The sequence below is a fragment of the Anabrus simplex genome, chromosome 1 (assembly GCF_040414725.1).
Source record: "Anabrus simplex isolate iqAnaSimp1 chromosome 1, ASM4041472v1, whole genome shotgun sequence".
Classification (NCBI taxonomy): Eukaryota; Metazoa; Arthropoda; class Insecta; order Orthoptera; family Tettigoniidae; genus Anabrus; species Anabrus simplex.
This window is the reverse complement of record NC_090265.1, coordinates 535,376,353-535,388,851: the sequence shown is the minus strand read 5'-3', so window position 1 is coordinate 535,388,851 and position 12,499 is coordinate 535,376,353. Positions and strand designations below refer to the sequence as shown.

At 40.2% G+C, this 12,499-nt stretch overlaps 1 protein-coding gene across 3 annotated transcripts in view; it reads left to right on the top strand.

Annotated features, from left to right (window-relative positions):
* Positions 1 to 12,499, top strand: part of Tsc1 (tuberous sclerosis 1 protein hamartin) — a 442,531-nt gene that overhangs the window by 330,815 nt on the left and 99,217 nt on the right. For all 3 annotated transcript variants that reach the window (XM_067135484.2, XM_067135485.2, XM_067135482.2), the window contains one exon: positions 10,100 to 10,393. In XM_067135484.2, coding sequence (XP_066991585.2) covers positions 10,100 to 10,393 — 294 coding nt within the window. The remainder of the gene's footprint in view (positions 1 to 10,099; positions 10,394 to 12,499) is intronic.

The window sequence follows — 12,499 nt, the reverse complement described above, 5'->3', positions numbered from 1 at the left end:
GAACCTGGCACAAATAAATGGAAGCAATGCCAGGACTCAGCTTAGGGCCACATGGTCGCAAACCCATGCTCCCAAGTTGAGAGCCGCTGGGGATCTATTCAGTCACCTTTTATGACAGGCAGGGGATAGCGTGGGTGTTATTATACTGCCCACACTCACAGGTGAATATGTTTGTCTGGCTGGACCATTTAACTTACTTGCTATTGTGCCCAATTACAACATAAACACACATTTATTCCTGATGGAAAATTACAAAATCACTGCTTGCTACCAAAATAGTCCAGAATCAATCTCTGTTTACACTTATTTCTAATGACTTTTATTTGTTGTTTCAAGTTCATAAGGGTTATGGAAATTATTTTTGCTTGGGCCACAGCCACTTCCTTCCCACTCCTAGCCCTTTCCTATCCCATCGCCGCCGTAAGACCTATCTGTGTCAGTGCAACGTAAAGCAAATTGTTAAAAAAACACTGCCTGACAAAAAAAGTAAAGCACACAGAAGGAGTGGTCCAATATTATCCCATTTTGGTATACATGCATACCATTGATGTGTGAATAAGTGATTAGATTTACAGATATCTATAATGTGTAGAACGGCCACCGGAGTGCATTCATGATGGCACCGTCCTGTTGTTTAGTCGTTACCAGTCAACTGCTGTGAGTCAGACAGTTAAGCAAGATGTGCAGAGGAGACTACGTATAGTAAAAAAGCATCCGTGATGCCTTGCAGACGCGTTAAGACAGCCTATCCACCAATTGACAGCATTTGACAGAGGCCACATTGTGAGACTGCATGAGGCTGGTTGGTCATATCGTGTAATTGCCAGGCATGTGGGCCATTCAGATGACACAGTGGCCTGATGTTGGACTCAGTGGGTACATGAGGGCACCCAGTCACGTTGTGCAGGTTTTTGGACCAAGAAACACCACCCCGAGGGAGGACCGTCGCATGGTGTGTCAAGCATTGCGGGATACTCGCCACCTGCGAACAAGTAATGGAGACTCTAAAACATCCTATGAGTTCCCGCAGTGTCTTGACGACTTGCATTTGCCGGATTGGGGTCCTACCGCCCCAAGCGTGGGTTGCCATTGACACCAGAACACAGTGTGTGTGTGGTGCGGTGCCTTGCTTGGGAGGCATGGACAGAGGATGACTGGTGTCACATCATTCTCAGTGATGAGTCCCGCTTCTACATAACCTCCGATGACCATCATGTGCAGGTTTGGCGGTGTCAAGGGCAGAGGTCAGATCCTGCCCATATTGTGGAAAGACAAACATGCATAATCCCTGGCATCATGGTGTGGGGAGCTATAGGATATGCGTTCAGGTCACCTCTAATGGTGCTTTGTGTCTATGGACTGCCGAGAGCATGTTGAGATCCTCCTGTGGCCAGCAGGTTCTCCAGACCTCTCCATCGTTGAACACGTGTGGGATGACATCGGAAGGGGACTCCATCCCAGTACCAACTTGTGGGATCTGGAGGGACAGCTGCAACAATTGTGGACGAACTTGCCTCAGGAGAGAATACAGGGCAGATCCTGCCCATATTATGGAAAGAGACACAGGTATAGGCCTAATCCCTGGCATCATGTTGTGGGGAGCCATAGAATATGCGTTCAGGTCACCTCTAATGGTGCTTCGACACCCAGCATGTGTGTCTATGGACTGCCTAGAACATGTTGAATATGTCTGGGATGACATTGGATACACCATTCTGAACCACTTAAGGGTGTGCATTGCGACCTGGGAGGCGTGCGACTCTCTACTGACGTGGCGCCAACATTCCACTTGTAACTGCCAACGGCCTTGTCTCTTTCACCCTGTATTGTAATTGGTATCCTGCTTTCAGGAAAATTTGAGATGTTAGTTTGCTTCAAAGCCTTCTAAGACTTCACAATGAAGTGAAGTACATCAAGGATTGAAACTTAAAATGATTATGGATATTTTGCAGCATCCATAAGGAATAAAATTCTCTGCGCGAGGCTCTTCCTGTAAAGTTTCTTAAAGGAGTGTGTAACCATTAAATCCATAGGCTGCAGCTTGCTTGGGCAGTTACCAGGCAGAAATTGTAACTGCATGTTCCTCAAATAAACATTCATGGGATATGCAGGACAAAGGTTGATGATGATTTTCCTATTTTGTGTACTTTTTTTTCCCTCCCAGAGCAGCCAACTGCTGTCAAGAAATACCTGAGGTCATCCATGTTTTGTGGTTGGCATTAAAGACAGTTGGTAATGATTTCACATGCTTGAAGCAACAAGGCTTTTTAGATTTCCCTATCACAAAGGGGTGGAGATTTTCAGAGCCATCAGCATTGCCTCCCAACATCACTGAGAGCCCATTTTGCTGTTTTTCCCATGATGGCATTCATCCCCCTTTGTCTTGCTTGGCAACGCACTGAAAAAGTGTAGTTTCATCTATGTTAAACATGTTCCTTGATTCGTATTTACAATCATCCACTCGTACACAGTTTTGTCACTAACTGCATTTGATTCTCCCCCTCAAACAATATTACAGGTTGTGACTTTTCCTAAATCAGTCCATCCAGCCATTGGATGCATTGAAATTTACAATGCTAGGAATGTTCACCACCTTATGTGCATTTTCCCGTAAGAACACACCACTAGCTGGGATGCCTGCGGCTCTTGAAGTTTGAAACAAAATTTTTACTATATCTTCCAGTTCCTCGTATTTGGAATATGATGCATGGTTTTTTTGAAGCACTTGATGATATGCTTCCTGTGCTTTTCTCCCAGATATGATTCCTCTGTTTTTCTCCATTCTGTTCTGCAAGGGTACAGAGAGCTGCAACTCGCATGCCATTGCAATACGTTTTCTGCGAAATGAACAAATTTTTTTCTAAGATTTGAACCTTCTCTTCCATAGTGAAAATTTTCCCTTCCTTCTTCCCCCCACCCCAGCATTATTAGCCAGAAAAACAAACATTAACAATAAAGCATTAACAAAATAAGTTAACCAAGCAACACAAGAAGATCGTGGCAAATGATGGCCGCTCGACTCAGATAAGAACAAAAAACAGAAATATAAAAATTTACCGTATACACGCAAATAATACGTGCTATCAAATTATCCATGCACCCTAATTTTAGGACAGAATTTAAAGAAAAGAAAATTGACTTTATTTTATATTTTATTTGGAAGAAATTTTTACCTCCTACATAATTATGCACTCCAAAACTGATTAAAATGTAAATTACTGGGTGAGTTAGCCGTGCGGTCAGGGCACGCGGCTGTGAGCTTGCATCCGGGAGATAGTGGGTTTGAATTCCACTGTCAGCAGCCCTGAAAATGGTTTTCCGTGGTTTCCCATTTTCACACCATGTAAATGCTGGGGCTGTACCTTAATTCAGGCCACGGCCGCTTCCTTCCATCTCCTAGGCCTTTCCTATCCCATCGTCGCCATAAGACCTATCTGTGTTGGTGCGACGGAAACAACTAGCAAAAAAAAAAAAAAAATGTAAATTTCTTGGGTAACCAACCCACTTGTCAGAATTGTCATGCGGTTTGCGTAGCTTCCCATGATATTTGTTATCAGCTAGTTTCTCTCATGTGTTTTAAAGTTCGTGGTATCTGGTTTCATTATCATGGTGTGGTTACTCGAATGTTAGTTGTGACAACATTTTACTTCGATTTTTTTCCCGTCTCGAACAGCAAAACAGCTAATGTAAATTTGAGGTTTTCAATACATTGTGAGCATAGAAAATCTGAGGGGACCAGCAAAAAAGTTGTAAACAACAGGAAAATGTTGAATACGGGAATGTAAGAGAGGGATAATATTGTAATAGCAATATTGGTAGAGAAAATGACCAAAGGTCATATTTTATGGTAGTTACTAAATTCTGTTTTGAGGTTCCATGTAACTGGTGTTCTGAAAAGTAAGTATGCAGCTTCTTTGTACGTATGTGTCTTCGTGTGGGGAGAGAGAGAGAGAGAGAGAGAGAGAGAGAGAGAGAGAGAGAGAGAGAGAACAACTCATAAAGGTCTCGGTTGTGATGGGAATTGTGAACAGTGGTTTCACTGTGAGTGTGTGAAGTTTTTCTAAAAAAAATAAAAAATTATATTCAGGGTGTGAAAGTTTTGAATGGTGATTACCAGAAATACTGAAAGGATGAAAACTTAGTGGCGATGTAAACTTATCAAACTTGATGAAGGATGTCGCGGAGAATGTACGAACACAGATAAATGAAATGAAACAAGTGCAAGTGGAAGAAATGCAGAGTAAAGGAGGCAGTTGAATCCATGAATGAGCAGTTTAAAGAATTTCAGTAAATAACAAAAGCAGTTCAAGAGGAGCATGGAAAGGAGTTAACTAACATAATTACTGAAGTATAAGGTGTGCTAGATGGTAATGAAGACATTAAGCATTATACAGTACAACAAAGAATAACTTGTTCATTTCTGGAGTACACAAACTGACAAAAGGAAGCATGTATTGTATAATAGTCAAAATAGCCAGTCAAAATCTTTGCAATGTGGATCAAGGACTGTAAAATGCATATCTCAGAGGTGAGAGATGATTGAACTCCACACATCGGGAACAAACACAAAGTCTGGAACAGAAATACTAATAAAGTAAAATTTCTTGCGAACTACTGTACTTACAAAATTGGTGTGGATTTAGATAATATGCCAGTTGTTAATGATAAATTAAGTGTGAAGGAAGAAGGCTATGACAATACACAAAATTACCAAAGAGAGCAAGTATCTCAGGGAGCTAATTCTATTTAAATGCTTAAATGCATATACATTAATGCACATAGTATTAGGGAAGTGACGATGTGAAGTTAACTATCAAGCATGCTTCCCAGATGTAGTACCCATCACTGAGTCTTGATTAGAAGGTAGCCTATTGAGGCAGATGATTTTAATTTCCCAGGATAGTTGATACGTATGTCTGTAATATTATCAGTTAGAGCCTCCTTGGCTCAGGTGGCAGCGCGCTGGCCTCTGCGTAGTTCAAATCCCAGTCATAAGGCGCGATTCTGAAACATATGCTCAAAGTAGCAGTTGCATTCGACTGCGCTATCTTAACGTCGGCTGTAAGAATGCCACGTCGAAGGATTCGTGCTCATTACGAGCAGATGTCAGAGTTTGAAAGAAGTCGTGCGATCGGATTGAAAGAAGCTGGTTGGTCGAATCGAGCAATCGCTGAACATTTGGGTCAAAGTGATGCGGCGATCAGGCGATGCTGGCGAGCGTGGGTCAGCAACGGCAGGCATCAGCGTCAGGACGGCAGTGGTCGACCGAGGGCCACAACAGCACGGGGAGAGCGTTTTCAGAACAGCTGTCACAGCACCGGAGTCGTCGTTATCAACGATCTGGCGTGTGACCCGTACACGTGTCCACCATGACATCAACAGATGCCTGAGTGAGAGGAATTTGCACTCGCATCACCCGTTATGCTGCTTACCACTCACGCCTGTTCACCGTCAAGCCAGATTACAGTGGTGCTGCGCTTGAGCAACGTGGAACTGCACTGACTGGGGACGTATAGTCTTCAGTGACGATTCCCGTTCCCAGCGGTGCCCTGACGGCAACCGCAGACTTGTTTAGAGATGTCCAGGCGAGCGTGGGAATCCTGCCTTGACTATCGCACGCCATACAGCCCCACAACAGGTGGTGATGGTCTGCGGTGCCATCTCCTTTGATTGCCGGTCCCCTCTGGTAGTCATTCCTGCATGCTGATAGCACAGCGGTATAGGCCTATTGATGACATTCTAAGGCCGGTTGTGTTACCGTTCCTTCAGCGACATCCAGGCCTTACTTTCGAACAGGATAATGCCCAGCCGCACATGGCACGTGTTGCTGTAAACTGTCTTAAAGTCCTCACTTTGTAATGCTCTAACTCTGCATTAAATCATTTGATTGTTCTGCACTTTTGATCGTTTGTTTTTCTATGTCTTCCTCACCCCACCGATTTTTATCGCCATCAGACAATTCCTTCCTGATGCGTCAGATCTTTTTTGTTTTTTGTTTTTGTTATAATGCGTATTATGCAGAGTGCTAAGGAGGAGACAAAAGAAGTGGAGAAAAAGGTGAAAAGACTGAAAAAAATACTGTCGTAAGAGAGGGGGGGAGAAAGAGTAAGAGAGAGAGAGAGAGAGAGAGAGAGAGAGAGTGTGTGTGTGTGTGTGTGTGTGTGTGTGCGCGTGCGCGCGCGCGCGCGCACTTTTTTAAGTACAATCTATAGTCATTATGAATTGACAATTAAATACATATGATAATAATTCACAAGAGCGTAGCACAACTTTCTGTACGTTACATATATTATAAAGCATAAAAACTACTGTATATAGAGCAACATATTTTATGTCTTATTCTGTGATGCATATAAAAGTGATTGATTTCATATGTATGTCTTTCTTGTGACTTATTATCTACAACAAGTTTTTACTTAGAATAAGCCTGGTACAGAATCTATTCAAGAACGATTTACTTCCACAGTGTTATGTGATACTCTTTCTTTGGATGTGTTTATTGAATGTAAGTGTTAAAGAAGTGATCTAATTAGCCAAAAGTGCATTGTCACTTAGAAGCAGTGATGTTAGGTAAGACTTTTCAAGTATAATGTTGCCATTGATGCTTTCTCGGCCCGTACTTAGACATGATGCTGTATAGGCTTTTGGGCTTATGCCGTGTCAAGAACATAGGTGAAATTCTTTTACGTTTCGCAGGGCACCTTATTTTCTTTTCAAGTATATTTTGTGTGTGTGTAATATAGCATTGTAAATTGAAAACAAACAGTTATATAGTATGAAGCTCTAAATATGTTGGGGTTTTTTTTTTTTTTTTTCATTTATATAAAATTGGCAATTTTTCAACTTTTTGTCTTGTAATTGTTTTAATAGTTTTACAAACAATTTTGTATTCATTGGAATTGTAGTTTTTCCCAAAGCAAGAGTTGTATAAATTTTCTAATTAAAGAGATTTAAAAGCAGTGGCCGGAGTGGAGGGCTATGAGGGGAGTTCAGAGGCCCTGTAAAAATTTTAAAGTATTGTTTGTATTTTAAAAAATCAAGGCTAACTGAATTTATTAAAACAAAATATGCATTTGTTGGCAAAAATTACAAACCTGAAATCATCAAGGGTGTAATTCTTCCTAAAGAACTTTAAAAATTCATAGCATTAGGTACTGGAATGTTGCTGATAGTTATACTGAATATACTGAAAATGTACTGGAATTTTGAAAATGGAACTCAGTAGATACCCTAGAAAAAAAAAAAAAAAAAAAAAAAGAAGACACATTAAAATCTGTATTCAATTTTATGGATGAATTCCATTGTGCAGCTTACTTGTTTGTCATTTTCTAATTCCAATATTATGTGAATGCACGTGTTGAGTTTCTTTCTTAAAAGTCAAAATAGTACCACTCCTGTGGCTTCTGCAGCAAACATTACAGTTTTCATATTCAGAATAGAATACTCCTATCACCTAGTTCCAGATTACTTGAAACTATGTAGGTGGATCAAAAGGTTAGTTGCACTAACGCACCACAGCAGCACGCTGTGTGTCGCAAACGTGGGCAGAGCAGAGAAAGGGACAGACACTGCCGACACGTCTGTTAGGCAGGTCGCTGTGGTGTCTCATCTAGTATTATTGTGGGAATAGCAGCCAAATGCAATGGCAACTTCTGTTGTCTTTAATGTTAAAAGTGAAATATAACTTGAAATGTGACATGCCTGCCATAACGTCTCGTACAGAATACAATGTCCAGTGTTGCTGTCTGTATTTAAAATGGAAGTTCCTTTATGAACTGTTGAGAAAACACTAGAGAACAAATATACACATATTCTTGCAAACAGTCTTTCTGCAGTGTTAAATATGAACGACCTTACTTGAAAATGTTGCAAGCATTGTTGCAATCTGGTAGTTACAGTGTGTTGACTGAGGAAATCGAAACTCTGGCCTCGGAAATGGGATTGGTACAAATCCACATCAGAACATTTAAAAACTTTAACTTATAAGGAATACTTTCAAATTGAGCTATTCTGGTAGAAGAAATCTGAAGCCTTAAGAGATCGCCTGTCATTTGGCGAAGATCACCGCTGCATGACCACCATATACGTGGCTTAAACCTTAAGAATATTATTTTTTAAAAAAGACAAGGTCGTCACATTGGATGAAACTCCCTACATAATACGTGCAGTAGCGTGGCAAGAAGCAAGTCAGAACGAGGCTCAGTCGTAAACCATCTATAGGGAGTTTCATCCAATCTGATGACCTTGTCCTTTGTGTTGACTGGTAGCCAATATTTGTCGCATGATACGGTAGCCTATATCGGGATTAGGGACACAATCTTGACTAGCAATGCATATTTGTTGTGTGATAGGCTAGTTATGGATATGGACAAAGTCGTAAAATTCCTTGCTAATGAATACAAAACAAAAATCCGTCACTGGACTAGCGTCTGAGTCTTTGAGCGCGCAGAAGTCACAAATATTGAACTCGCACCTTCAACTTTCGCCTCGATCACTCCACCGGTACCGCTTCCGCTTATAAGTAAATAGGAATGTAACACTACATTTCTTATTTACTTCTATTGAATAGGTTGAACTGCGTTATTTGTTATTTCAATTTAATTGCACTCCAGTTGGTCGAATTTTTGTCGACTTCCAAATGGCAGCCAAAGTAATTTCTCCTGATCGCACATGGTCGAGTGTAACCTCCAATTCATTGTCTAAGAGTGTGACCAGAAAATACTGCTTAATAACTCACTATTCCAAAATTAAAGGCTTCTACTAACATTATTTATTTTAAAAAGACTGTGATCTCCAATATTACTTGGATATTTTTATTGGCCCTGGTGCAGATGTTTTTGTATGTGTTATCTGGTGTTCTTTACACCTTCGACGACACTTGTTATTTTATAAGCCCCTGCGGAAAAGATTTTCATATTTGTTCTCTTGTGTTTTCCACACCTTTTAATACTTTCCTCTCATTTTTAGAAATTGTGTATATAATTTTCACTGTACCCCTGGATACATGACTTAAAATGTCATATCAGAAAAAATCTTGTCTAGTGTTTCCATATCCCTTTTGGATAGATTTTATTCATATATTCAGTAGTATGTTTTCTTGCTTAATGTTCTTTTTCCTTATCCCCTGCAGAAACGTCTTAACAAGTTGTCTAGGGAGGGTAAGACCTGTGGCCTAGACTATGGATCATCTTTTTCTACCGAGCGAGTAGTTGCGCGGTTTGGGTCAAGTAGCTGTTAGCTTGCATTCTTGAGATAATGGGTTTGAACCCCACTGTCAGCACTCCTGATTATGGTTTTCTGTGGTTTTCGATTTTCACACCAGGCTGTATCTTAATTGATTCCATGGTCGTTTTCTTCTCACTCCTAGGCCTTTCCTATTCCATCATAGCCATAAGAACTGTCCATAGAACATTGATGAACTACTACTTCTTCTCAGCATATATCCTGCATTGCAGGGTCTGCTTTTATTAATTGGGTTTTTTTACCCTTTACAATCAAACACCCTGTTACTGATTCGTTGACCTCATGTCTGATTCGGTTGCATCCATACGTCGTATCCTCGGTCTTCCTTGAGTTCTTTTTCCATCAACTTAGAGGTTGCTACACTGGACAGTTTAGCTCTCCTTATATGCCTATACCACTGAAGTTGACTTGCCATAATCTGTCCGGTAAGTCTTTTCTATGTTTTCTGCATAAGATTTTTGCTATTTGTTTTCACTTCGCACTGACACTTACAGGTCTTATGATGATGATACGGTAGGAAAGGGCATGAAAATGGGTAGCTATGGGTGGACAAGAATTGCTATAGTGGTATTTTACACATCATGTGATGTTTACTCTAATGGGCTGCTTATGATTTAAGGTATTCAGTTGAGAGCATTTATTGTTATTATGGATAAAATGTTATGTCTCATTTTGATGTGTTCTGCAGCACATGATACAGATTGTTGTAATTACTGGTATAGGTTCAACAATACTACCATGAAGATTTGTATAGTGATCCCATAATATTACTGTAACATAGTGTAGGACATTTTCATTATAAATTATTGATTTGTAAAATTTTGATGGGAAAGGATGCATTTAAATTCCTTTCTAGGTGAATTCAGAAATGCAATCTTCAGCTGAAAGACCTCAACTAGGCCTACGCCCAAAGACCCCAGCACAGCCTACTAGCCCGTTGCGTATTATTCCTCATGATGCAAGTGTTCCTAACAGTCCAGTTCCCACGGAGGTGTTGGCATGGGCTCAGCAAGAGAAGAATGGTTTCCGTTTCGAGAACAGCGCTGAGATCATAGGCACTCAGGCAGACAGTACTCAAGAAGACCAGGAGGTGCTGGAAATAGTTCGGCAAGGGGAGCAGCTCAAGATTGATACCATACCAAAGCCGGTGGTGAGTGCATATTCTGAAAATAGAAATTAGTTATTATGTACTGCAGTTTCCGCCATCCTCCTTGCTGTATTGTATTTTTGCTAATACATAATCAACTCACCCCAGTTATTAAACATCTGTTTTGCCATTTTTAAAATTCTTGTGTTTGCATTTTGAGTAGTGTCAACATAAAAATAAAATTACATTGAAATCTCATTAGTGTCTTCCTTATTAAGACTTTCTTGCTAGCATGTCGTAAATTCGAAGTCCTGACTCCACCTTATTAACCCTCTCCCGCCCATAGCGTAGTAATGCGTAGCGCGAAAGCTTAGGGCCTCCCGCCCATAGCGTAGTAAAGCGTACTTGTATTTCTAGTCGCATGTATGAGCCATCTATCGGCCGATAGACATATAACTTACTGTTACTAGCATGTGCACTTCCTAGAGACCAAGGATATTTGGCTTCTTTTTTTAAAACCTTAGCAGGCGTATTAGAACACAAAATACGGAAGGCAGTGACATATTGTATACAAACACGTCGACGTTTAATTCGCGTGAAAATATTTTATACGATAACAACATTGAACGTTTGGTGAACGATAATTCTGACTGTGAAATTGTTAGTAGTGGCTCAAGTGAACTCAGTGAAGTGGAAAGTGAAAATGAAAGTGACGATATTTCAGGAAATGATGACGTACACATGCGTGATGACATAGATTGTAGGCCTAACTTTCAGTGGACAAATACATTGTCTTACGTCGAACCGGCGGACTTTACTGAAGAGGCAGGACCTTGCCATTCTCTTCCTGTGGCTAGTACAGAATTAGAGTATTTCTCCCTTATATTTGATGAAAACATTTTCGATTTAATTGTTCATTAGTTTTTGTACAATATACATTTTTATAAATATCTGCATTATCATAATGATGGCTGAAAAGATTTGCTTTAATTCTGGAGAAAACATGCATTTTAATATAGGCTGGAAAGGGTTAAATCTATAAGAATACCTCTTTTATTGCATCATGATATTTTGCTATTACAGTGGAACTTCCATTATCCATTTCCGGAAATGTCTTCCCAGATTATTCATTCAGTTATGTGGTCTTGAGAGCATGCTAATTAAATCATAGTTTAAAAATCCCGCATTATTTGTTCCTTGAAGAAACTATTTCCGCATCCACTGTCCAGAAAATTCAGTCCCGTCAGTGCTAAATCCTCAGTCAACCTGTATGTCAAGAAAGAGCATCTCATGAGATGATGACTACATCATATGTATGGATCTTTGGCTTAACACCTATCATTACAGTAATTAGAGAAATTACCAGAAAAGCGATCAGCGGTGAGCTTGGTGAAGGGAACATCTTCACATCGTATTTGCCTGGTATTGTTTAGGGAAACTGCAGGGGTCATAAAGCAGAGTAGCCACAACAATATTGGAAGGAATGCGACTGCATAACGATACCTCTACTTGAAGACTTTCGTCAAATGTTCCTACTTTTAAAATATCTACATTATGCCCATGGTTGATCTATATTTTTGAATACCAGGTGTATGCATTAAGTTTTCACCTGTGTTGTGATAAAGAAAACATGTAACTTTGAAGGGGAATTCATTTTTTTTTAAATAAAGAAATATATGTGAACTGGGTTAATGCCACATATGTATTTAGCAAAGCTGAGCTTTCTGCCAAATTGCATTGGCCTTCATCAGGACATGTGAAGGCTTGCCTGGTACAGTGAGCATAGAAATTCTTCGAAGGAACATAGAAGTCACGACCATACTATCTACGGCCCCCACTAACTGGTCTCGGGGATCGTCGCGCTGTGTTGTGGTGGTTGGGAGGGATTCACCACCCTCTGTCTACCTGAGAAAGATCTTTCAAGAATATTTTCAACCATACACTCGCACATACTTCCAAATCAATATTCATGGCAGTGACGACACCATCATAACTTAATCATCCAGTGACGCATCGTGATAATACTGTCATGGTTTTCACAAAAACACACTGGGACTAACAATTTGCTTTTTAACTTGAAAAGCCTGATGTAAATTGAATCAGCAAAATTTAACGGTCATTTTACCGTCGCCAAGGTTTTATAGTTTCTCTAGCCTACTGAGTATACGT